Source organism: Lontra canadensis, unplaced genomic scaffold (genome assembly GCF_010015895.1).
Source record: "Lontra canadensis isolate GAN:19392208 unplaced genomic scaffold, GSC_riverotter_1.0 scaffold1, whole genome shotgun sequence".
Taxonomy (NCBI): Eukaryota; Metazoa; Chordata; class Mammalia; order Carnivora; family Mustelidae; genus Lontra; species Lontra canadensis.
In genome coordinates this window covers 67610993-67637775 of record NW_022630995.1, presented here as the reverse complement: position 1 = coordinate 67637775, position 26783 = coordinate 67610993, and the positions used below count along the sequence as shown (strand labels likewise).

Sequence of the window (26783 nt, the reverse complement as noted above, 5' to 3'; positions counted from 1 at the left end):
GTGATGACAGAGCACTTTGCCTCTCTGATCTGGTTCCTCAAAATCCATAATCCCAATGTAATCATGAGGAAAACAAATAAACCCCAATAGAAGACTTTCTACAAAATGCCTGACCAGTCCTCCTCAACACACCAAGATCATTGAAACAAAGCAAGTCTGAAAAACTGTTACAGCCAAGTAGAGCCTAGAGAGACATGAGCAGGAAAAGGGACACTGGAGCAGGAGAAGGTGAAACAGAAGGAACCTGAGTAAAATATGGACTTTAATTAAAAATAACACATCAATATTTGTTCATGAGTTGTGACAATTCTGTAGACTAGAAAGAAATAAAATGTCAAATAGAAGAAACTTATTGTACCAGACAGGAAACCTAGAGGAAACGGGTGATTAACAAAAGGACCCTAAAATATGGAAAAAACAAGCAGGCCAATTAGTCATCCATGGACCGCTTCCTCCTGCTGGCTCTCCACTCACTGTTCAAGGGTTCTCCTCTCCCAGGACAGAGAAGGAACAGGGACAGAGCTGTTCTGGAGCTCCTCTGAGACCTGACACACTCAGCCTTCCTCTCCTTAGCCATGCCCTGACCAGTGAGGACACCATGCACAGGGAGTCTCAGGGATTGTTGATTCTGATAAGTCAGCTGAGATTTTTTGGCTTGAAGAGAATAGGACATTGTAAGGGCCTACTTAGCCAGAGCGAGCCATTTTGTTGTTTATGCGGTAAACTTAGATTGACCCTGCCCCCCACCCCCAGAAGAACTTACTTAGAAACAAGTCTGGGAAACCAGTAAAATATGACTGACCAGCCCCTGATAACACCCATATACCAGGACGTGTCAGGTCAGGGGGAGGTAACGGAGCCCAGAATACAAGGATGAGTCAAGCCAGGTGGAGACATCCAATCAGGAAAGCACCTCCCTAACCATCCAAGAATGTGGGCCCTGCCTTTTGGGTGCCTTTTGGGCACCAATTCTGACCAGAGTGATAGGCTAGTTCAAATAGCTACTATAGGGTGAATTGTAATTCGATTGGCCACCTGTGTGTGGCCAGGCTCAACCACATGACCTTTACTCTATAAAAGTTAGTCTGTGAGGCAAGAGACGGCCCTGGCCGGTCAGTTTGATTCTCGATGCTTGGCGTGAAATAAAGCTTTGCTTGACCTTTGCTTTGTATCAGTCTCGCTCCTTTGACCATGGACCCAACAGACATACCTACTGAAGTAAAATAAATTAATATTTTTGAATGGTCAGGAAAAAATTAATACCTGCAGGAGGCAAGTTAGGAATGTGTTTGGACTTTGCAAGCCCAGGGGCTCACACTGTCAGAGTGCGACCTGGACCATCTCCAACCCTTTATCCTGCCAAGTGCTCTGGGGTGGCCTCATTCACAGACACAGTCTCTCTTACTGGATCTGGGGCCTGTAGCAACTCCAGGCTGAAATCCCCTCACCGTCGATTCTACTGGGAAGTGTTTCTCTTTCTCTTGGGTTCCATGAAAAGTCATGGCTTTAAGTGTTGTTGGTCTGGCTTGGGTCACATTCTTATCCTTGAAGCCATCAGAGCACCTAGAAGACAGAGCATGAGGTTGGGTAGACCTGGATCATACGTCCATCTTCAAGGTGGGTGGAATGTGGGGTCTGCCCTCTGGAACTGTTTGGATGGGAAGCAGGGGAGATGTGATTCCCAAAGACAAGCTGAGGTGCTGGACTTGGGTGTGAGAACAAATGCTCTGCTGGCAAAGCTGCAAGTTTTGCATCACTGGTGGGGGACTGCATGGCTGTGGAATCTGCAGCCCAGGGAAGGAAGGAATTAACCCAGGTCAGAGGCTGCGGCCACCATTCAGTGCTCTCTGTCCTCCCACAATGGCAAGACGCTCTTCCACCTGCTGAAAAAGCAACTTTGCTCTTGGTGGGACTCAAGGCTCCTGCATCTCAGAGATGGGAAGGCACACAGACCTCACCTGTGTCCCTGTTGGGCTCCATGCTGGTGGAGCCTACTTTAAAAAAAAAAATAAAATCAATTAAATAAAAATAGAACAATCTCTTCCATGTTTGCTTTGACTTGCTGGTCTTGCATTACAATTCTCTGCATTTCTGAATAAACTTACTTGGCTGGTAAAAGAACTGGCAGTTTTATTTTTAAAGTTAATACCTTATTTTGACTTACGTCTTTAAAACATATCTTCGAATACAATCAGATTTTGAAGTACTGAGGTTTAGGATGTCAACATAATGAATTTTTGGAAGGATAAAATTCAGCCCATAACAAAGACCCCTGTAAGGGAGGATGTGATCTTTGGTTTTGTTTTGTTTTGTTTTAAGATTTTATTTATTTATTTGACAGAGAGAGAGCATGAGCAAAGAGAAGGTCAGAGGGAGAAGCAGACCCCCAGCAGAGCTGGGAGCCCGAGGTGGGACTTGATCCCAGGACTCTGGGATCATAACCTGAGCCAAGGCAGTTGCTTAACCAACTGAGCCACACAGGCACCCTTTGTTTTTCTTTTAAAAGTCAACAAAGTGTGGAGATTCAAAGCACAGGCTGTCAGACTGTGAGCTCTAAATCTTTGTCCTGTGCCTCTTTAGCTGTGTCACTTTAGACGCATTACTTCATTTCTGGGTTTGCAATAAAGAATAATGACTATTTTAAAAGGTTCTTGTGATCAAATAAAATAACTTCAAGGGCTTGACCGGGTGCCTGGCAGGTGATAACTAGAAAGTCCAGCTGTTGTTCAGCGGTTGTTATTAACACTCAGGGTGAGTGAGTACTGGGAGGTGGTGGAAACCAATAACAGCCACAGCCTGAGGTCGCAGACTTGTCCCAGTGCCACATTTAAGGCCTGCAGACACCCCTTGGAGCCCGCCTCGGCCTGGGAACGGGGCTCCGGTCCAAGCAAGGTGCGGAGGGAAGGCTGGTGGAAGACGGGTGTGACCCCAGCTGCTGTCCCACGGCGTGACAGCAGCGGAGCTGTGAGCACAGAGCACCAGCCAGCCCTCGAGCGGAAAACCGCGGGCCTCTCTATTGCAACCGGTCAGTCCCGGGCTCCGGGGTGCGGCGGGGAGCCGCCTCCACAGCTCAGCCCGGCGCGTCAGCCTCCCGCGAATTCCTGGTCCCATCACACGTCGAGGCCGGGGACAGAGGAGGCGGCTGGGGAAGGGGTCGCACGGGGTCCCAACAAGGTCCTGGAGTCTGGTCTGCATACGGACGCCTTGATCTTCTCTAGGTCACCCCGCAATGGGACGGCGGCGCAGCTTAAAGGGGTCCGCGGCACACACCTGCCCACGACAGGTGAGCGCTCGGAGGCGACGGCACGTTACGCGGCAGGCCGATGGGACACAGCTGAGAACTCCTAGCAGAAGGTATTGCACACGACAGCCTCCCACCTCCCGAACCAGACCCGGCGTGGCCTACTGGAACGCGAGGAGGGGCCTCGCGGGCGGGAGGGAGTTCGCCCGTGCACGCGCCGGAAGTATTGTCAAGGGGTTCGCCGGCACCGGCAAGCGCCTTCCCTTTGCGTATTTCCGGCGCGACCGCGGACGTGATGACACGACGCTGAGCAGGCACCAGTTATGCGGGCCAGTTCACGCTTGTTCAGCGGCAGCTCCCGGAAGCTGCCCGTCGGGGCGAGGCTCGTACTGGGGTCAGGGACCCGGGACCCGCGCCCAGCGGTTAGGCACGATGCGGCTGGGCTCCGGGACCTTTGCCGCCTGCTGCGTGGTGATCCAGGTGCTCGGGGTCGCGCTTTTCCTTCGGGGATTCTTCCCGGCTCCGGTTCGTTCCTCCTCCAGGACGGAGCACCAAGCAGAGCCTCCAGCGCCCGAGCCCTCAGCTGGTACGGACCCCTCCCCGGCCGTCTCCGCTCCCCGGGCCCCACTTTCTCCAAAGGAGCCTCCTATGAGCATCGCCTCTCGCACTTCTCGGGATTTCCGAGTGCTCTCCTCGTTGGGAGGAAAGGACTCCACGCACAGGAGTCCTCTCTCTACCGCCCCAGCCCCTATCTGTACCCTACAGCGTGTGGCAGCCACCACTACCAGCCACGCTGCAGTCTCCTCCCTGGTCGCCGCAGAGAAAGCTCTGCACACCTGCACTAACTCGTCTCCTGACGTCGCACCCCCGCCCCTTGCCCGAACAGTCCGTTGTGTCACTCCCTTTCCCAGGCACCCTTTCTGCTCAATAAGACACAGCATATAAGATTCCTCCTGACCCCAAGCACTGCCTTTCCTTCTGTGACATTATTTCAGTGAATGTCCCCCTTTTCCTGCCAGTGGCCCTCACTTACCCAGTAGTACGCACTAGGTAAAGGCTCTCCCGTTTTTTACTAGGTCCCCACAATACCAGTCACTGACCGTGTAGACACAATTTGTAGACGCTTGCCCATCCCCTACCTGCTGCCCTGTGTTTTGAATCAAGCTCCCTAAATGTCAAATATCCAGGGTTCTCACGAAGGAACGAACTCTCCTTCCCAGTACTCACCATGCATAGGGCAATTCATGGTTAATACTGGGGCTCCTTCAGCTTCCTCATTACCCTTGCACTGTCCAGTAACCGGTCCTTTTCTTTGGCTTGGGTTAGGTAGATAGACAGCATATGTGCTAGAGTAGTGGGCCAGAAGCAGATTATAAGGTGCTTGGGGGCTAAATACAGTTTAAAACTTAATTTCCTTTTTCCTTTCAAACATTTTTAGGAGACCGTTCCAACTGGACCAAGCTCCCACCACCTCTATTCAGAAAAGTTGTTATTATGCTGATAGATGGCTTGAGAGATGATTTTGTGTTTGGGTCAAAGGGTGTGAAATTTATGCCCTACACAACTTATCTTGTGGAGAAAGGAGCATCTCATAGTTTTGTGGCTGAAGCCAAGCTGCCTACAGTTACTATGCCTCGAATCAAGGTAAACAGTTTGACTTAATGTGTTGTAAGTCATGATTTGGCTCTTTGGGAGGTTTGGAGGGGCTCTCTGTACTCTTTTACCTGGAGTCCCAATTTTAACTTGGTGGAAATTAGTTGAGTGCTGTCCACCTGGCTGGGGCAATAAAATACTGACAAAGCCGCACAAGATAGGGTAGAACTGAGACCCATGATTTGTGTCTCTTGTCAAGTAGCCCCAAGTTCGCACTTCATGGAAGGCATAAAGTGTTTAGAGCCAGATCAATCAGGTTAGCCTAATCCTGAAGATAGTGTCCTCCTTGCTAATCTGGTCTCTTCCTTAATCATCAGTGGGTCACTTACATTCCAGCCTTTCGGGTTAACCTAGTTCAGTCTCTTGACTTTATAGATCAGAAACAAACTCAGATAAGTTAGATGGCTTGTCCACAACTGTGGTATAAATAATGACCAAACCTGCATGATCTGGTCTCAATAGTTATCACTGTTTCTACTATATAACCCACCTTTGAGGTGCTCAGCCTAGTGAGTGTGGCTTTAAAGTGCATAGTGCTTTACCCATGAACTATGAGTTTGTTAAAAAAAAAAAAAAAAAAGAAGAAGAAGAAGAAGAAAGAGTAAAGCTGTATTGATTGGCTCAAGAACTATTTATTATGCAACTACTATGTGTCAGTACTGTAAAGGGTTTGCAGTTAGGGTAACATAGTATCTGCTTTCATGGAGCTTTTAGTCACCTGTGAGAGACATAGCCATTAAGCAAATGAACAGACAAACTGATTTGTAGTTTAAAGTGTGATTAATGCATGATGATGAGAAAGAGCAGGATGTGATGCTCATTACTGGGGGGGTTGGGAGGCCTCAGTGTAGACTGAGGGTCAGAAAAGCCTGCCTGAAGAAATGACAAGTTTAAACTGAAAGGGTGAGTAAAGGGGAGGAGGCAGAAAGAGACAGAGGAGCTTAAAAGTTTGTGACTATGTGGCTGGTACGGTAAGATAGTCTCTGGTTGGAGCCTTCCATCTATGGCTGATCATGTGACACCTTGTTATTTGGTGAGAAGGAGCCACTACGTGATTCAGTGTTTGGTAGATATTCAGTAATTGTTTACTGGATGAATGAAACAGTCTGGGATTGAAAGGATTAATACTGCATCTCTTCTTGACTTATTTTCTTGCATTTCCCACTCTCTGCAACTTTGGGTTGTAGTGTGTCCTTCATTCAGCAGTATTTACTGAACATCTTTTGTGTATCACACAGTTTTAGATAAGAGAGATTCAATGAGGAACAAGTGTCCTATCCTCATGGAGCTTAATTTCTAATTGAGGGGAGAAAAGATACGTAATTATATAAATAAATAATCGGGATAGTTTCAGAAAGTGATAAGTGCTGTGGAAGGAATCAGGAAGGAGAAAATGACATTGATGAGAAACGGAGAGAGTGGGGCCCCTTTAGTCAAGAAGCTCAGGGATGGCCTCTCGAGAATGCTCATTCTGCTGAGGCCAGTCTTGTTAAAGCTGGAAGAAAGGCATCCAGGCTCCTCACCATCAGGGGCAACTGATTTCTTCATCTGTTCTATTGAAGGTGTGGAAGGAACCCATTCCTTCCCCCTGGTAAGGAATCTGAGTAGGTTTATAAGAAAGAATGTAAGTGGGTGTGCAGGCTCAGACTGTGTCCAGACTGCATGTCGGCTACTGTGGTTCTTGGGGCCTCCCGTTTCCAGCCTGTTTGTGTCATTTCATGGAACCAGTTTTGTGCTTCATTTTATTTGTTTTCAGGCCTTTGCAGGTTCTTGCTTCTCATTTCCCAGCAATGGAGAGCTAGAACAGGAAATACATACTGGAGTTAGGGTTCACAGCTCTAGAATTTGGTAGGATTGGGTAGTATTGGCTAAGGAGTGTGTCCCCTACCCTGCCTCCTGTTAGGAAAGGGATATATTAATCTTGAGGTATTGATGCAGTTGTCACGAAATGCTGATCTTAACATTTCAAGACTAATAGCACTTTCCTAGCACTTTCTCGTGTTAACTAATTTGTGAATGCTTTTCCTTTCTTCAGCGAATTTATAGTCACCATAAGGAGTAGGTACTGACCAATTGACTGCAGTGAGCACAAAGCACAGATGTTATGTCATGTGCTATCACAACAGCCCCATGACCTAGGCTCCATGAGGCAGGCACTGCCATCTTCTACATTTTCCTGATGAGGAAACAGGCTTGAAGTGGTAAAACCACACAGCCGGCATCAGAAACCAACCCTAGCCTATGTGTGTCTGTTCCAGAGCCTCTGTTGGTCGCTGCTGAATAGGGTGACCAGGCCACATCCTCTTCCAGTAGTCTCTGCAGAGCTCTCCTTCACTCTCAGAAGGGAAGAAATCACTGTTCCCAAGGTCACAACAACTGCAAGATGACCTCCAAGGTGATGGCAGACTTGGGCTCTCACTTAGACTTCCTAGGGCTCCCAACTGCCTGCATGCTTCCTGGGGTGAAGGGTACCAAGTAGTCCCTGCCCTCCTCAAAAATGTCAGTGGGAACACAGCCTAGTATGAGAAGGAGGCAAATACCTTATAAAATCCCCTGGGAAGAGGATGGACAGATTAGACCACATGGAAACCAAAAACCTTTATGTGGTGGAAGACACAAAAACCAAGTCAACTGACAAATGATAAACTGGAAAAATTATTGACAGTTGACATCACAAACAAGATGTTAAGCCCATGATGTGTAAAGAGAATCTGACCAAGGACAACAATCCAATGGCAAAGGATATAAAGAAATCCACAAAGGAAGACATTGAAATGGCAGGTAAACGTAGGGAAAGATTCTGTACTAGTAATCAGGGCAAGGCGAACTAAAGCAATTTGTAAGCCCAGTTTTTGTCTATCACACTGTAAAAATGTAAAGATTGATGATGACCTCTTCTTCATACGAAACAAGGTAGACAGTACTGTCAACACTGAGCCAGCCCCTGCACTCTTGCCACCCTGGTCCAGTCTGCTGTGGTCTCCAGCCAGGACTGTAGAAGTCTCTCAGCACCTCCTAGTGCCCAAGCCCCTCCAAACAAAGCAAGTCGTGATGCTCTTCTTCAAACCCTGCACTCGTTTATATCTGCCTACTAACCCAGGCCTTGAGTCTGCATGCTCCTGTCCCCGTTTACCTCATCCTCATCCGAGCTGCTTTCCCTCTTCCTGTGTCATTCATCCACATAGATCACACATACCTCAAGCATGCCACCGTCTCTCAGCCTGGGGGCTTTCACAGTTTGCTGTGTTCCCCCTGGAAAGCCCCACTGTGCCTCCCTTCCCTTCCCCTAGACAACAACATGTCAGCCTTCAGGTCTCAGCTTAAATGGCACTTGCATTGCAAGCTTGTTAAAATGCATGTCCATTAAAATGGTCTTGGTCCAAATACTGAGTACTTTGTAGCTGAGTTTAAAAAAAAAAAAAAATGAAGTAGCTGTGTGTTTTCTGAGGAGAGAAGTTAGGGATATGTTATTAATTGAAAAATAAAAGCAGGTTGCAGAATTGTTTATATAGTTTATTACCATTATATATTTGTGATTGTACACATACAGGAAAATATATGAAAGAGTACTTACCCAAAGTAACTGGTTACCTATAAGTAGTAAAATTCTGGGGTGAAAGAGAGGCTCACGTTTTTAAAAAATAATTTCATTGAGGTAGAATTTTCATACAGTGAGATGCAGACATTCTTATGTGTATAGTCCGGTGAGATTTAACAAATGTGGTCTATCCGTGCAACCGTCACCTCAACTCTGGATCCTGATCCTCCACCCCAGGAGTGGTGGTTCTTGCTATCATTTTGCTGGTTTGTCAGTGAGTTACTTGCCTAAGCTCGTTCTGTAGCGTCTGTCTCTCCTGGAGTGCACAGGAGCTGGCATCTGCTTGGTTATGTTTTAAATTCTTGTTTTTATTTTAAGCTGGTCTTCCAAAAGGTCACCCCTGAATGAACATAGTTAGTGGTTAGCCAATGACTGGCCGCAGGTTGTGCTTAAACAAGTAGGCCTTCCGCCCTTCCCAGGGGTCTGTGTGTGGTTCGTACTCACTGTTCAGGCACCTAATAAGCCTGCCCTGTCACTTTCTGTGTAGGGTCTCCTGTCCTGCTGGAAGGAGTGGATTATTAGGCTTTATCTGCTCTCTCCTGAGTGCACAATCAGCGCAATGTGTGCACGCAGCTCAGTGGGCACTTACAGAAATCTGCTATACCTGTCTCATTCCCTAAACCCAATTTTTTTTTTAATTTTAATTTTTTTTGAAGTAGACCATGCCCAGCGTGGAACCCAATGTGGGGCTTGAACTTATGACCCTGAGATCAAGACCTGAGCTGAGATCAAGAGTCAGACGCTTAACTGACTGAGCCACCTAGGCGCCCCAACCTAGATCCCATTTTTTTAAAGATCTTATTTTTTTATTTGAGAGAGAGAGAGCGCGTGCGTGTACACCCAAGCTGGAAGAGAGGCAGAGGGAGAGAGAGAAGCTCTCTCCTGACAATGTGGGGCTCAATCCCAGGACCCCAAGATCATGACTTGAGCTGAAGGGAGAGGCTTAACCCACTGAGCCACCCAGGTTCCCCCCAGATCCCATTTCTGAGTGTTGGGCTTGTCTGTTACCACAAACAGCACTGTTGCCTTAGGCAGCTGTGATGTTGGCCTTCCTTGTTTTCAACACATCCCTAGAGTGGGACTTCTCCGTGCAGCTCCAGGTCAGATGGACCCATCCAGGTCCCCATGGCCACGACATGATGGCGGTAGGGGAAGGGAAGCAGCCTATGTTAAAACACCACAGGTTACTCACAGCTCTTATTGAGATTCCGTAGTTTGTCTTAGATAAGAACTTCTCAATTTGTTATAAATCCTTGGTAAGTTTTCTAAGTCTTAAAATGGTTGTTTTGGGCAGTTCTGTCCCATTTTGTCATTACTCTTAGGGGAGAGGATTTGCTGAGTTCCTCTGGCATTCCAGAAATCAGGTTAATTCATATTTGGTTTGTTTGGTTGGTTGGTTTTTTGCTGTTAAAGACCTGGCAAAATTGGACCTATTGTCATTATCCAGATTTCTGTTTATTTTCATTGCACAGGTAGGTCCCTAAATGCCAGTGTCATGGGTTGTTGGATAACTCCAGATCACAGGAGACACGTAACCCATTACTATGGCCTCTGAGACTGTGCTGAAGTGAGGGAGATTATTGACATAATTCTGCATCAGAAAGGTATGGGGATATGTGACACCCACCCTTTCCTCCCAGAAATGATGGTGCTGTGTGTGTGTGTGTGTTTGGAGTAGGGGTGTCCCACCAGCATCCCTGGGCCAGTTTACTATGAGAATTTCTGAGAGTTCTTGCATAGAGACTGTGGGAGAGGCTGCTTGTACACATGGCATGGTCATTAGAATGGCTAGGTTGTAAGATAAGTACACAGAGTTTGCTTATTACACAGAGCAGATTTGAAGCTTAGGTGGGGACCTGATGGGCAGTTGAGTATACAGCTTCATGTTTTTAGTGTATACCATGCTTTGCCATTTTCTTCAGTTGCTCTAACCTGCAGCTTTTCTGTCTACCACGGTGGTCCAGCTGCCCCAGCCTCCTCCTTCATCCTCTCATTGGCTGACAGTCAAGTCTTTGAGAGCAGGTTTGCTAGTTTTGCCAAAATCTGTGTGCAGCTTTCCCCTCTGACCCAGCTTCCAGTATTGGGGATGTCCTAGTTTGAAGCTCTCCTCTTTCATCCATAACGTGATCTGCAGCGCTCCTTCCCATGCTGTGCCTTGGATTCCATAGTCTAACTTCGTGAACGTTTCCTTCTGCAGGCATTGATGACAGGGAGCCTCCCCGGCTTCATCGATGTTGTCAGGAACCTCAATTCCCCCGCACTAGTGGAAGACAACGTGATCACACAGGCAAAAGCAGCTGGGAAAAGAATTATTTTTTATGGAGATGAAACATGGGTGAAACTATTCCCAAAGCATTTTGTGGAATATGATGGAACAACCTCATTTTTCGTGTCAGATTATACAGAGGTCAGTTTTTAACATAAGAACGCTTTATCACACTGGAGTCTGATACCCTGTCGGAGAGAGGCAACACTGTTTTGTATGTGGCCTTTGTTGGTGTGCTGGGAGAGGTGTGGAGAGATTATAGACACCGTTCATCCACATGATCAGGTTCAACTCAGGGACATAAACCCTGATGGAGATGTGAACAAAGCTCTCTTAGAACAGCTGAGCACCTGTTGATGGGGTATAGACGACTAGGAAGGGCTTCCCAGCAAGGAGCCATTTAAGCTGTTTTGAGAAGTGAGTGGCAGCTTCCCAAGTGGACAGAATGGGGGTGGCAGCATCGGTACAAGGCAAGGCAGAGGACTCCATGGCCTCTCTGGGATCCTTGAGGCTACTGGTTCTCCTGTTAGTGCAGCTGTGTCCCCAGTGGGGAGGTGGGAGGACAGATGGTGAGCTGGGTGGAGCCTGGTCCTGAGGGGCACTGTCCTGTGCTGGACAGGCTCCAACAAGGAAAAAGGGAGTGATTAGACCTGCAGTTAGAAAGCTGACCCTGAAGAGGGAAGCCACACAGAGCAAAGACAAACCCATACCAGCTCAGTTTATTGGGCCTGATAGAGCGTTTGTACTCTTACTTACATTAATACTCTTTCCTAAAGTTGACTTCTGTACATGCAGCAGTTGCTTTCAGAAGTGAGTTTCCCTGTCCTCTGTCTCATCACTCAGAGAGCCTTCCCTTTGTAGAGACTTTTCAGTGGGCGGGAGGTGGACCAGCTGAATGGTCTAGGCTGACCAGGCTCATGGCTCTGTCGGGGGATGCTCAACTGCTAATTGCTCAGAGCTGTGTCTATTTCTTCCCAGAACAGCCTTCGCACAGGACACACTTAGATGCCCTCACCTTCACCGCCTCCCACCCTTGCCCCAGTCACCTGCATCACCTGGTCATCTACTTAGTATTAGTTAATTCTCAGGAGGGATCCCACAGAGTGTTTTTTGTTTTTTTAAGATTTTTTATTTATTTATTCAAAAGACGGAGATCACAAGTAGGCAGAGAGGCAGGCAAAGAGAGGGAGAAGCAGGCTCCCTGCTGAACAGAGAGCCCGATGCGGGGCTTGATCCTAGGACCCTGAGATCGTGACCTGAGCTGAAGGCAGAGGCTTAACCTGAGCCACCCAGGTGCCCCCCACAGAATGTTTTTGTCAGAACAACACTTCTCATTTAAATTACCTATATAGTATGTTCTATCTATACCTTAGAAACGTGAGGACAGTATTAGTGAAAGCTTAATCTGATGCTAATATTTGTTTAACTTTCTTATGACAGATTTTTCTGTTTGTGTTTGGGGGTTTTTTTGGTGTTTTCAGAGTCCTCATACCTAAAACAAATGCCTAGATTCTTTTTTTTTTTAAGATTTTGTTTATTTGACAGAGAGGGACAGCAAGAGAGGGAACACAAGAAGGGGGTTGTGTGAGTGGGAGAAGCAGGCTTCCCACTGAGCAGGGAGCCCAGTGCGGGCTCCATCACAGAGTCCTAGGATCAGGACCCAAGCCAAAAGAAGACACTTAACCAACTGGGCCACCCAGGTGCCCCAAACGCCTAGATTTTTTTTTTTCATTTTTATTAACATATAATGTATTTATTAACATATAATGTATTATTTGCCCACAGGTACAGATCTGTGAATCATTAGGCTTACACATTTCATGGCACTTACCATAGCACATACCTTCCCCAATGTCCATAACCAGCCACCCTATCCCTACCCCCCACCTCCCAGCAACCCTGTTTGTTTCATAAGATTAAGAGTCTCTTATGGTTTATCTTCCTCCCAATCCCATCTTGTTTATTTTTTTCCTCCCTACCCCCCCACGACCTCCTGCCCTGCCTCTCATAGATGGCTTTGATGATATCGAGGTACCCTACACTGTGAAGAGTTTTGATCAAGAAGGGATGCTGTACTTTGTCAAATGTTTTTTCAGCATCTATTAAGAGTATCATATGGTTCTTGTTCTTTCTTTTATTCATATATTGTATCACATTGATTGATCTGTAGATATTGAACCAAACTTGCAGCCCAGGAATAAATCCCACTTAGTTGTGGTGAATAATCCTTTTAATATACTGTTGGATCCTATTGGCTAGTATTTTGGTGAGAATTTTTGCATCCATGTTCATCAAGGATATTGGTCTGTAATTCTACTTTTTGATGGGGTCTTGTCTTGTTTTGGGATCAAGGTAATGCTGGCCTCATAAAATGAGTTTGGAAGTTTTCCTTCCATTTCTATTTTTTGGAACAGTTTCTGGAGAATAGGTATCAATTCTTCTTTAAATGTTCGGTAGAATTCCCCAGGAAGCTGTCTGGCCCTGGGCTCTTGTTTCTTGGGAGATTTTTGATGACTGCTTCATGAAATCTCCTTACTGGTTATGGGTCTGTTCAGGTTTTCTGTTTCTTCCTGGTTCAGTTTTGGTAGTTTATATGTTTCTCTATTGTCAAATTTGCTGGTGTATAGTTGCTCATAGTATGTTTTGTAGTTGTTTGAATTTCTTTGGTATTGGTTGTGATCTCTCCTCTTTCATGATTTTATTAATCTGGGTCCTTTCTCTTTTCTTTTTGATAAGTCTGTCCAGGGGTTTATCAACCTTATTAATTATTTCAAAGAACCAGCTCCTAGTTTTGTTGATCTGTTCACTGTTCTTTTGGTTTCTATTTTATTGATTTCTGCTCTGATCTTTATTATTTCTCTTCTACTGCTGGGTTTAGGCTTTTTTTGCTGTTCTGTCTCCAGCTCCTTTAGGTGTAGGGTTAGTTTGTGTACTTGAGACCTTTCTTGTTTCTTGGGAAAGGCTTGTATCGCTATATACTTTCCTCTCAGGACCGCCTCTGTGTCCCAAAGATTTTGAACAGTTGGGTTCAAACAGTTGGTTTCCATCAATTGTTTAAGTTCTTCATTGATTTCTGGGTCTACCCATTCATTGTTTAGTAGGATGCTCTTTAGCCTCCATACATTCGAGTTCTTTCCAACTTTCCTCTTCTGATTGAGTTCTAGTTTCAGAGCATTGTGGTCTGAAAATATGCAGGGAATGATCCCAGTCTTTTGGAACTGGTGGAGACCTTATTTGTGACCCAGGATATGATCTATTCTGGAGAATGTTCCGTGTACACTAGAGAAGAATGTGTATTCTGTTGTTTTGGGATGGAATGTTCTAAATTTATCTGTGATGTCCAACTGGTCCAGTGTGTCATTTAAAGCCTTTATTTCAGTAAGGGGGGGTGTTAAAGTTCCCTACCATTATTGTATTATTGTTGATGTGTTTCTTTGATTTTGTTATTAATTGGTTTATATAACTGGCTGCTCCCATGTTAGGGGCATAGATATTTAAAACTGTTAGATCTTCAGGTTGGACAGACCCTTCAAGTATGATATAGGGTCCTTCCTCATCTCTTATTATAGTCTTTGGCTTAAAGTCTAATTTATCTGATATAAGGATTGCCACCCCAGCTTTCTTTTGATGTCCATTAGCATGGTAAATTGTTTTCCACCCCCTCACTTTAAATCTGGATGTGTCTTTGGGTCTAAAATTAATTTCTTGTAGACAGCATATTGATGGGTCTTGTTGTTTTTATCCATTCTGATGCCCTGTGTCTTTTAATTGGGGCACTTAGCCCATTTACATTCAGGGTAACTATTGAAAGATATGAATTTAGTGCCATTGTATTGCCTGTAAAGTGACTGTTATCATATATCGTGTATGTTCCTTTCTGGTCTGTTACTTTTAGGCTCTCTCTTTGCTTAGAGGACCCCTTTCAATATTTCCTGTAGGGTTGGTTTGGTGTTTGCAAATTCTTTTCATTTTTGTTAGTCCTGGAAGTTTTTAATCTCTCCTCCTATTTTCAATGACAGTGTAGCTGGAAGTAATATTCTTGGCTGCATTATTTTTCTCGTTTAGCACCCTGAATATATCATGCCTGTCCTTTCTGGTCTGCCAGGTCTCTGTGGATAAGTCTGCTGCCAATCTAATATTTCTACCATTGTGTGTTACAGACCTCTTGTCCCGAGCTGCTTTCAGGATTTTCACTTTGTCACTAAGACTTATAAGTTTTATTATTAGATGATGGAGTGTGGACCTATTTTTATTGAATTGAGGGGGGTTCTCTGTGCCTCCTGGATTTTGATGCTTGTTCCCTTCCCCAAATTAGGGAAATTCTCTACTATAGTTTGCTCCAATATACCTTCTGCCTCTCTCTCTCTCCTTCTGGGATCCCAATTATTCTCATATTGTTTCATCTTATGGTATCTCTTATATCTAGGATTCTCCCCATGTGGTCCAGTAGTTGTTTGGTCTTGGTAGATGTTCTTGGCTAATCTTCTGGGGGAGGGGTGTGCCATAGTGATTCACAAATGTCTTTGCCCAAGGCAGAATTACACCACCCTTGCCAGGGGCCAGGCTAAGTCATCTGCTCCAGTTTGTGCTCGGGAGCTTTTGTTCCCTGAACACTTTCTGTAGAACTTTGGAGGACAGGAATGAAGATGGCAGCCACCCAATCTGTGGCCCGAGAGGAGCCAAGAACTTGGGGCCCCACTCCTCAGCGCACCCTCAGAGAGAAGTAGTCAATCCCTCCCATCTCCCTGGTCTCTGGCCATGCTCCGAGCTCAACCAGCCTGTGACTGATAGCTTTTCTATCTCTGGTGCACGGCCCCATTTGGAGTCTCCAAACCCAGCAGATCCTGCCACTTGCTTCCATGCCATTCCTCCCGGAGGAGGAAGGGGGGCTCTTTCTGGATCTGCCACTTATGGGTTCCTTGCTCGAAGAGCAGTCACTCAACTGTGCCTTGGATCATGGTTTACGGTAACCCCGAGCTGAGAGCCCCCTCCTTGGCTGTCTCTGCAGGTAGCATCACTGCTCCGATACCTGGGAGCACTGCTGCACTCAGACACTGCTGGTCTTTCTGTGACCCCATGGATCCTGAGACCACACTGTCCCCACGAGGGCTCCACCCCCGCTTAGCCTCTGGAGCGACGTCCCTCAGTGGAGCCGACTTCTAAAAGTCAAATTTGTGCTCCACTGCTCTTTTGCTTGCCAGGAGCTGGCCCCTTCCCCCGTGGTCTGTCTTCCCACCACTTCAGATTTACTTCTCTGCAAGTCTTACCTTCCGGAAAGCTGTTGATTTTCTGTTCCTAGAATTGCTGCTCTTCTCTTCTATCTTCTGTTGAGTTTGTAGGTGTTCAGAATGGTTTGATAACTCTAGCTGAACTCCTGGGACCTGATGATATTTCAGTCTCCTACTCCTCCGCCATCTTGCTCCTCCCTCCAAAATGCCTAGATTTTAAAAGAACTGTATCCTTTTCCTTGGAGAGTGTAGATCAAGGGAAATAAAGGAAGCTATTCATACGTACCTTTCCCCCTTTACAGGTGGATGATAATGTTACAAGGCATTTGGATAAAGTATTAAAAAGAGGAGATTGGGATGTGTTAATCCTCCACTATCTTGGGCTGGACCACATCGGACATGTCTCTGGGCCCAGTAGCCCTCTGATCGGGCACAAACTCCGGGAGATGGACAGCGTCCTGATGAAGATCCACACCTCACTGCTGTCCGAGGTGAGGCTTACTGTGGTGCGCCGGGCTGCACGAATGTCAACTGTGCCAGTGACTCCTAAGAGATACCAAGTTCCTGAAGTGGACTCGAGACCTATGTAAATGCCATGCCCACCATCACACAGTTTGCCTGTAAGCACAGAGCATGGGCTCAGCCTCCCAGCGGCTCTGACTATGTCTACCATTGACCCATTCATCCCCCTCCTAGTTCTTGAATGCCTGTCTGGGCATCTGTAGAGCTTATACTGTAGCCAGGAAGGACAAGTGAGGATAATCAACAAGTACGTAAGTATTCTAGGAAAACGTGGGGCAGGAGAAAGGACCAGCATCTGAGAGAAGAGTTGCGATTTGAGGCAGAATTATGAGAGCAGCTGTCCTTCAGGATGGGAGTAAGAGACAGGAGCAGAGCCTTGAAGGGAGGGAGGTGGCAAATGCGCCGTCTGTGAAAGTGCATTCCAGGTGAAGAAAGTAGCAAAAGCAAGGAAGAGCCTGCCCTGCACCTCAAGGAGTGGCAGAGGCCCTTGGCCGGAACCCTAGGCTGAGGGGCAATCCCATGTGACACATAACATGGGCATGATAAGGCATGCGCCTAGGCTCTCACTGTCAGCAGAAACCAGGCCCAAATCCTCTACCCTGAGAGATCCTAAATAGAACCCTGCTGTGCTCCATTACCTCCATATGATTCTGTTATATTTATGATATTACTTGTTTTTGACCCTTTGATCTAGCTGTAAGCTCATAGGTTAAAAAAAAAAGTCTAACTCATTTATAAAGAGTTATTATTTTAAAGTAAAGGTAAAATCTGAAGTTGTTTCCTTAACAAGATCATGTGTTCTCCTCAGTCTGAATGCAATTGAAATATTTTTTTCTTTGACTTATAGGAGAGAGAGACTCTTGTACCCAATTTGCTAGTTCTTTGTGGTGATCATGGCATGTCGGAAGCAGGAGGTCACGGGGCCTCTTCCGTGGAGGAGCTTAACACCGCCCTGATCTTAATCAGTTCTGCATTTGAAAGAAAACCTGGTGAGGATTTAGGAATGTTTACTACTTTAAAACTGTATTCTGTGTATCTGTCTGGAAACTGTGTAAGTTTGAAATATCCCAAGCAATGTGAAGATGAAAATGGGGCAAGGGGTAGCCAGTATTTGGAGTTTACATTTCTTGTCCCAATTTTTAAAATATAAATGTTCTTTTTAGGAATTTTGTTTTATGAATGTCATGGCCTGGGTATCTGAAACTTTAATAAAAATTGCCAGTAGTTTTGCGACATCTGAACACATGTGAGCTGAAAGAAAAAAAACATTAATAATTTTAAAAAATTTTAAGATTTTATTTATCTATTTGAGGGAGAGAAAGAGAGAGAACACGAGCAGGGAAGGGGACAGAGGGAGAGGCACAAGCTGGCTCTCCGCTAAGCAAGGAACCCAGTGTGAGGCTTGATCCCAGGTCCCTGGGATCACAACCTGAGCCAAAGGCACACACCCAAACGACTGAGCCACCCAGATGCCCCAATAATCAAAATTTTTACAATCTTTTTTTTTTTTTTAAGATCTTTTCATTTATCTGATAGAGAGATCACAAGCAGGTAGAGGCAGCAGAAAGAGAGGGGGAAGCAGGCCCTGCTGAGCAGATAGCCCAATGCAGGGCTCAATCCTAGGACCCTGGGATCATGACCTGAGCCGAAGGCAGAGGCTTAACCCACTGAGCCACCCGGGTGCCCCCCAAATTTTTATAATCTTTTGAAACTCTGAGGAGTCAGGATCGGTCAGAGCAGGACTAACTGAGGGCCTGTATGTCAGCATTAAGACAGCCCAACTGTCCACCCCAAACACACATGGGCCGGCTTGCCTCATGGCCACATGCCCTATCTCTCCTTCACCCTGCACTTCCTCTGCTGCCTCAACTTTACAACACGCCTGCCCTCACTCACCAGTTATTTCTGAGTTGGACACTCTCTGGCTTCCTCTTCCGTGACCCTTCAGTACCATTTGGCATTTCTGAGCCCTCATTCTGGTAGCTCCCATTTGTCTGGTTTTCTCTGCACCTCACTTTGCTATCTAGCCTTTGTTAGCTTAGCTCCTGGCCCTGGCACTCTTTCTGGACTGCCTCCTGCCTCTATATTCAATTCTAAGATGATCTTGTCCGCGCCCATAGTTTCAAGTCCCATGAATAGGCTTGTCAGATTTATCCCACTGGCTGTCTCCTCTTTTCCAGTCTCCAGACTGTCTACTCAGCTGCCTGTCTGACGCCTCACCGACACCTCCACTTGGGTCTCCCAAAGGTAGAGCAACTGTGACAGCCTCATGTCTAATCTGCCCTCTCATATTCCCCTCCCAACAAATGGCACCTTCATGTGATTCTTCCAGGTAGAAATGTGGGCGTCCCCCCTTCACCATCTTTCTCCCTCGCTCCTCACATTCCAGACCATCCCTGATCTCCGGTACATAAAACCTTTCAGTAGCTGAACTTTGGACCAATTAACAATCCTACGTGAGGCTTCTTTCCTACCTTGCAGCTTCATTCTAAACCATATTCACCATTACTCACTGTGTCCTGGCCTCTGCCCTTCGCACAGTCCTCCAGGTGACAGGCTCTTCCCCAGGTGCCCAGCTCTGTCATCATCAGCCCCTCAGCCTGCTTGTCCACTCATCCCTGGTTTCAGCTGACATCTCTCGCTCATCCATGAAACCAAATTGCCCTCCCTGTGCTTGTCATTCACAGCAGTCCGCGCTTGGTGCCCTCTTTCTTCGCTTCGATTGTAATTACAGACTTGCCCGTGTGATGCATGTAACAGCCGCCTGCTCTCTGCACTTCAGCCTGCAGTCGGGCAGGGCCAAATCTGTTTTGTTCATTGGTACATGCCTACCTTGGGCTTAAACATCACCTGGTATGTGATGGGTGCCAAAAAGGATTGTCGAATGAATGAGTCTCCCACTTGAGTGAGGATTGTTTAGGGAAGAATCTCCATTGATTTCTTTCAATCTTTTTGCAACACTTCCTCCTCTCGGACATCTAATCTCCTAAGATGTAAGTCCTCAGCTCTTGGGACCTGAGCCTGCCTAGTCTAGGTGTCTTAATGAAGCCTTCCAGTGAGCACACACACTACCCACCAGAACACCTGCCTTCTACACCTGGCTTTCCCCCACTGTGTACCCAAAGAAGGGTTCCATGTGGCTCCCCTATGTGAGTGAGAGCCCCATGCCAGAAATGCCCTTTCCACTCAACCATGCAGCAGAGGTGGGCCAGGCACTGTGCTGGACACTGTGGGCAGCCTCCACCCTCAGGGAGCTTATAGTCTACAGAGCAAAAGAGAGAACTAAGCCGGTGACTTTTATTACAAGGATGTTAGGGTCATTGTTGAACTCAAGTGCTGATGTTTCATCTCTAAGGAAGGTTGTCCTCCTTGGGAGGCCTGACTGCATCTTCACTTCCAGGAACAGCCAGGGGGCTTATTGTACAGGACACCTGACAGGGTGGTTCAGGCCACTGACCTCAGTGCCAACTGCGGGTTCCAAGCTTTTTGTCTTTTATTGACTCCTATAAAGAGTGGTTGTGTTCGGTTGTCTCATTATGCTTATTTTATGAGCCAGGACTGCCTTGCAGGTAGCCTGCTCAGAGTCGGTATTAATTTCAGGACAGTGTACCCCCAGTTACCTCCTTACCCTCAGCTGCCAGCAACCGTGGATCTTTTTTCCATCTGTAGATTTGCCTCTTTTGGACATTTCCCGTGAATGGGCCCTGTAGTATGTGGCCTTGTGTGACGGCTGCTTTCACTTGGCTGAGTGCTTTCAAGGGTCACCCAGGTTGTAGTGGCGTGAGGACTTCTTTCTTTCTTTGGCTGAATTATATTCCACATGACAGATAGACCACATCATGTATCCATTCGTTAGTTGATAGATATATGGGTTGTTTCCACTTTTCAGCTGTTATGGATAATGTTGCTATGAACATTTGGGAAGTTTTTTGTGTGGACAGATGTTTTCCTTCTTTCTTTTTTTTTTAATATTTATCATTTATTTATTTGAGAGAGAGAGAGAGCGAGACAGTGTGTGCAAGCAAGGGGAGGGGCACAGAGAGTGGGAGACAAGCAGACTCCACAGTGAGCGGGGAGCCCAAAGCAGGGCTCGATCCCCAGACCCTGAAATCATGACCTGAGCTGAAATCAAGAGTTGGACACTTAACTGGCTGACCCATGCAGGCGCCGTTGAACGGATGTTTTCATGAGGTATTGTGCCTTTTGTTTTTAAAAGATAGTTTTGCTGGGTAGAAGACTCTGAGCCGACCATTCCTCTCTCTTTCAGGACTTCAGGTGCGCTGTCCCACTGCCTTGTGGCCTGCATGGCTCCTGATGGGACTTCCTCTCAGTCTGCCTGGGCTTCCCTTGTCTTGTCTGTCAGCATTTTCATTATAATATGTCTTTGTGTTTTGTGTTTATCCAACTGGGAGATCATTGAGCCTCTTGGATGTGTAGACTAATGGTTTCCGTCAAATTTGGGAAAGTTTGTTTTTCAGATTGTATACTTTTTATCACTCTGCCTTTAAATTTGGTGATTCTTCTGCCAATTCAGTGCAACTATAGTGAGTGAGTTTTGCAGGAAGTCCCATCTATTACCTCTAGAGTCTGGGTCCTTTACTGGAAAGTTCTCTTGCTTTTTCTTCTGTTTGAGTCATAGTTTCCTGTTTCTTTGCTTAATTCTTAATAGTTTTTGGTGTGAAAACTAACCATTTCAAATCATATGTTGCAGCAACTCTGGATGCTGACCCAGCCCCAACCCACCCCACAGCTGTCGTCATTGTTGTTCCCTTGTTTGCCAAACAGCATGGCTAGGCCACTTCAGTGGCTCCCTCTCTCCCGCAGTGTGGAGTCAGCTGTGGCTCCCATGCTGGTACAGCCACCCTGGGGTGCCAGCAGTCTCACTGATACCCTGTGCCTCTCTGTATCTCTGTGACAGCTATGCCAGGCTATTGCCTCTATTGCTGTCACACCCAGCTTCAGGCTGCACTCATTGCCAGCTGACTGCCTTATTTTTGACAACTTAAAATAAATGTGCTGCATAATCTGATCCCGTGTTTGAGCCCCTTGGCAGGGTCATTTTCGAGGCCATTCTGTGAGGTGGCTCTTACCCGTCTCTCCTGGCCCTCTCTCTGAGAGCCCAGCTAGTTTGTAGTTTTAGCTTGTGGCTGTCATGAAGCTACCAGCCTCCACTCACCTGCCCACCTCCAAAATCTCCATTGTTTTCAAGAGCATTCCTAGGCTTGAATTCACTACCTTCTGTTTCAGACAAAGTCAGTTCTTTTGTGGGGAGCTTTTCTCTGTTCTGTGGCCTGCCACAGGAAAAGCCTGTGGTCTTTTCCACTAGCATCTTCTGGGGGCAACCTCCACCCTGGAAACAGACTGGGGCAGAAGAAGAGAGAACCCAGACACTCAGCTGGGATTGAGCCTCTACACCACACAGCTGAGGAGGACAGGTGATGCTGGCAGCCTTTTCTCCCCAGAAGAGCTCAGAGCCCTCACAGGGACCCAGCGGGGAGGGAGCCCCGTGTTCTTTGCTGCACCCTATCAGCAAGGAGTCTGTCCCACGGAGCTACGGGGGGAGGGAGGAAGTCATGGTTCCTCGGGTGCCTCACACTGCTCTGTTCTTATCAAGCTTTAGATTTTCTTGAACAAAGATTTCTTCATTTACTGTATGCCCTGGATGGTTATATCATGGTGGTGGTGGTGCTTTTTATAATTTTTACCAGTTGCGCTTGTTTTCCTGGCAAGCCGATCCACAGAGCTCCTCAAGCCACCATTCCTGATAGGTCTTTAAAGGCTTATTTTTATCCTACAGGTTTATGTCAATTTTTGTTGCTTATTCTAATAAAAATTAATCTTAAGATGTTTGTTATTCTGAAAAATAAGCAGTTTTGAATTGTGTACCATGTGATTTCAGGTGTCCCAGCCTGCTACTGTCCACCCCCGAGCTCTGGCCTCATGCCTCTGTTCCACCTTCACACAGGGCAGAGCTAAGATATTTTACGGTCTTCCTCCTGCTCACAGGATGTGAGCTCCACGAAAGGAGGGACTTGGCCTTTTCTTTTATATTCTAGCCCTCAAGCCCAGAATCGTGGCATGTACTCTCTGTGTCCTCAGTTTTTGTTGATGGAAGGTGTGAAAGGTGGCTGAGCTGTACAGAGCACATTGCAGGGGCCGGTGGAGAGGAGACAGGTGGGAGAAGGTCTGGGTGCTGAATGGGGAGAATGGTTTTCTGAAATGCTTTTCCTTCTTCTACAGGATAATACGCGCTGTGTAATGTGGCCTCCCTTGTAGTAGTAGTACAGAATTACCATTCTCAGAATATTGCTGGTAAGAGCTAGTCACACTAATCAGTAGAGCAAAGTCAAGAGGCCAAAATTGACCCCGCTAGATTTGGGCACTTGGTGACGAAAGGTGGCATTTCCCATTAATAAAGACATCTAGAAGTGATGTCAGGACCTTCTGGGAAAAAATCCTGTTGAGAATCTACCTTTTCTCTGAACCTGTGTAACTCACAGATCAAAACATTTAAGTGTTTCTTAAAGACTCCTTATTATGTAAATTTTCAGATATACAAAAGTATTCAAAACAGTGTAATAAAGTGCACCACCCAGTTTCAGTGTATGGGCCAGTTACAGCCAATGTTTCTTTTTTTCTTTTTCTTTTTTTTAAGATTTTTATTTATTTATTTGAAAGAGAGAGTGTGAGAGAGAGCATGGTCAGGGTGAGGGACAGAGGGAGAAGCAGATACCTCGCTAAGCAGGACTGGGCTCAGTCGCAGGAATCTGGGACCAGGCCTGAGCCAAAGACAGCCACTCAACTGACTGAGCCCCCCAGGCGCCCGTTATGCCCAGTCTTTTTTTTTTTTTTTTTTAAGATTTTATTTATTTATTTGACAGACAGAGATCACAAGTAGGCAGAGAGGGGGAGGCAGGCTCCCTTCTGAGCACAGCCCGATGCGGGGCTCGATCCCAGGACCCTGAGATCATGACCTGAGCCGAAGGCAGAGGCTTTAACTCACTGAGCCACACAGATGCCCCCTGTTATGCCCATTCTTATGTCTTATGTCCTCTAGCTTTTTTTCCTCTCCTGTTTTATTTGGAAGCAAGTCTCTGGAAGTTATGTACTTTTCTTACTTTCTGGATTCTGTTAGCACACTTGAAATACAGTATTCATTCCTTTATTCATCAGTGGTGGTCACTGTTCAAATTTCCAAAGTCTGTCTCCCTCATTAGTTGTTTGAGTTAAGATCCAATAAGATCCATGCGTTTGGATTAGTTGATGTGTCTTCTTATGTCTCTTCCATCTGTAGGGTCCCACTCCATCCTCTTCTATTTCAGCACAATTTATTTGTTGAAGAAACCTGGTTATTTGCCCTGGGTAGTCTTCCTCTGCACTGTCTGCTGACCTACCCTCTGTTCCTCTGTGAATCCTCTCTGACCAGGAGGCAGATTCAGATCCCATTGGTTTGGTTGGTTTTCCTAAGGCTGTTTCCAGCAGGATGCACACAGTATCTGACTGTTTGCTGTTTGATGAAGCCAATAGCCAGTGATGACCAACTAGTAATTCACTGGAGGTTGCAAATAGTGATATTTTAATTACCTAATTCTGCTTTTCATTAACTAGCCAGAACAATTCTGTAAGGAAAATCTTCCCTAATTTATTTTTTGTTACCTAACTACCATTTTTTAACATGAGATAGGAGTAAAGATGAATTATTCTTCCCACTTAATTTCCAGTTCCAAATCAGCGAATTAGTTCACTGCGAATTCGCTAGCGTGCTTCAGCTATGACCAACTAGTGTTTTGTGTTGTTGGTGTTCAGTAGCATTGTGAATTCATGGATTTAAGCATAGTTTGTTTCAATTCACCATAAATATTACCCTTTTTAGTATTCAGATTGTCCCATCTTTGGCCTCTGATTCAGATTAGCTCCTGAGTCCTTCTAACCTGAAAGTCCCAAACACCTTAGTTTCTCTGAGGGCTCTGTTGCTGCCTCGTCTAAAAAGTTGTTTCAGCTTCTCGTGCACAGATCCTTGCCTAGACCTGGAATCAGCTGCTTTTCCCAGATTCCTTGGTCCCTTTCAGTGCAAAGGGATCTTTGAGGACCACCATCTCAGAACGAGCAGTACTCGTGGATACTTGTGTAGTTATCATTTCTGGACAAAGCAAGGAAATCTTTTTAAGATAAAATAGGTCTTGAGTTTGTATTGATACTTGCAATCCACATTCACTACTGTAAAATGAAATTCATGGATCTTACATCTGTTCTGTCTGCCTCCCAAGCTTAGAATCCTGGTTTTCACCAGCCTTGGATATGAGTGTCACATAATGACCTACAGTAGTCCCAGAATAACACCAGCACCACCACCTTTATCGGTGCTAAAAGCAGTTTAAGGTGGGCTTTCTGTTTTGGGTTTTGTTTTATTTCAAATCAGTGCACTTAGTATAAGAAAATACTAGAAGAAAACTAATGATAATTCTGGAGTAGAAGGTTCTTTCTAAACATAACCCAGAAGCCGTCAGTGGAGGGTTGGTCAAGAAAAGGTTAATATACTTGACCAAATTAAAAAGAAAAAAAAATTCTATACAACCAAAAAGTACCATAATCAATATATTGTCGTGGCATGGTGAGGCTGGGTGTTCCCTTTACAGATGAGAACCATCTGACAAAGTTGCATTCTTGTCCAAGGCATGAGCTAGATGGTGGCAAAGCAGGAGTGTAAGCCCAGTGTCCTGCTGTGGCACCCATTCTCCTTGGGAGGGGCAGTAGGACGGCCAACCATTGCTAGGACTTGAAGCCCTTCAGTTGCTTGGGCCATCAGTAAGCAGATGTCTTGTTTATTGGAGTTGGTTATAGGACTCGGCCCAGCTGAATCCAGCTTCATTCTACTCTCCCCAGTTAGAGGTACCTTCTACTGCCCAGGAGCTGCTGAGATGCCTGTGTCCGGTTCTCAGCACTGTATAGACCTCTCTGAACCCATGGGGTAGGGGTTGCCAGAGATCCCACCGGCACCCTGGTCCAGGGAAGGCCCCGTGCCCACAGAGAATGAATGTTTGGTAAATTTGTTGACGTAAACGCCAGTGAGGTGATTTCTGAATGAATATTCATGGAATGCTTTGAAGAGGTAGATAATTGGTTATAGCAGGTTGAGGGAAGGACCACCATTGTACACACTTGAGAGCCTGTTGCTTAAACCACTTTCCTTTCTCTAGGTGACATCAGACGTCCAAAGCATGTTCAACAGACTGACTTGGCTGCAACCCTAGCAATAGGGCTTGGTTTGCCCATCCCGGGGAACAGTGTTGGCAGCCTGCTGTTCCCTACCGTGGAAGGGAGACCCGTGAGAGAACAGCTGAGGTTTTTACATTTAAATGCAGTGCAGCTCAGCAAATTATTGCAAGAGAACGTGCCATCCTACACAAAAGGTAACTCCGTTAATGACGATGTTTCCACTGCACCTGGTGTTTTCCTGTTTGTTCGTGGTGTGCAGGTCTCAGTCTTTGACTGTGCTTCTGTTTTCTTACAACCATGATGGTCACCGTTAGCAGCACCAACAGGTACAGTTATCTACATCAAGCTCTTTCATAAATGTACTCATTCAACAAATATGGACTTTTTTAACTAAGTTCCTGATTGGCTGAGGACCATTAAAAGCGCCTGAAACACCAGGGCTCTGCCCTCATGGAGCTTACCTTACAGAGGTGGAGAAGGAGCAGCAGCTGTCAGATGGTGATGAGTACCTCAGAAAAAGGGTGTACTGAGGAAAGAATGAGGGACACAGGTGGGTGAGGGCTGTCGGGGCAGAGGCCCGGCCTTTGAGAGGCAGAGGGAGCATGTGGCAGATGCAGAATCCTACAGAGGGGATGTGTCTGCACCTTCAAAGGATGACCAGGGACAGAGTGGCTGGAACAGGGTGAACTGGAGCAATGCAGAAGGAGACGAGGTCAGAGGGATATGGAGGCCTTTCAGGCCTTAGAAGGGCTCTTAATTCCATCGTGAGCTAGATGAGGAACTCGTGCAGAGTCTGAGGTCTTCGAGCTGCAGTTTCAGAGGCTGTCTCAGGTGCCTATGTGGAGGGTTCTGCCTTGTGTTGTAGGAGAGTCTGAAGGCTGCTGCAGTGTCCCAGTGAGAGGTGAGATGAGGGCCCAGACAGTGGCGGCACTGTGTCCAGGACAGACGATGGCATTCCAGATTATATTTTGAAGCTGGTACAGGCAGGGCTTGCTGATGGTGAACCAGAGGCATAAGGAGCAAGCTGGCATGTTCAGCAGAACAGTGGAAGAATGGGAT

The 26783-nt window shown here is 46.3% G+C and overlaps 1 protein-coding gene across 6 annotated transcripts in view; it reads left to right on the top strand.

Annotated features, from left to right (window-relative positions):
* Positions 1–3554: 3554 nt before the first annotated feature.
* PIGG (phosphatidylinositol glycan anchor biosynthesis class G) overlaps positions 3555–26783 on the top strand; it is a 45963-nt gene continuing 22734 nt past the window's right edge. For 5 of the 6 annotated variants that reach the window (XM_032857061.1, XM_032857053.1, XM_032857072.1 and 2 more), the window contains exons 1-6: positions 3555–3827; positions 4680–4885; positions 10690–10899; positions 16289–16477; positions 17356–17497; positions 25706–25918. In XM_032857061.1, the coding sequence (XP_032712952.1) occupies positions 3674–3827; positions 4680–4885; positions 10690–10899; positions 16289–16477; positions 17356–17497; positions 25706–25918 (1114 nt within the window). In that variant the 5' untranslated portion in view covers positions 3555–3673. Of the gene's footprint in view, positions 3828–4679; positions 4886–10689; positions 10900–16288; positions 16478–17355; positions 17498–25705; positions 25919–26783 lie in introns of those variants that run through there. The other variant, XM_032857077.1, reaches the window with a different exon arrangement.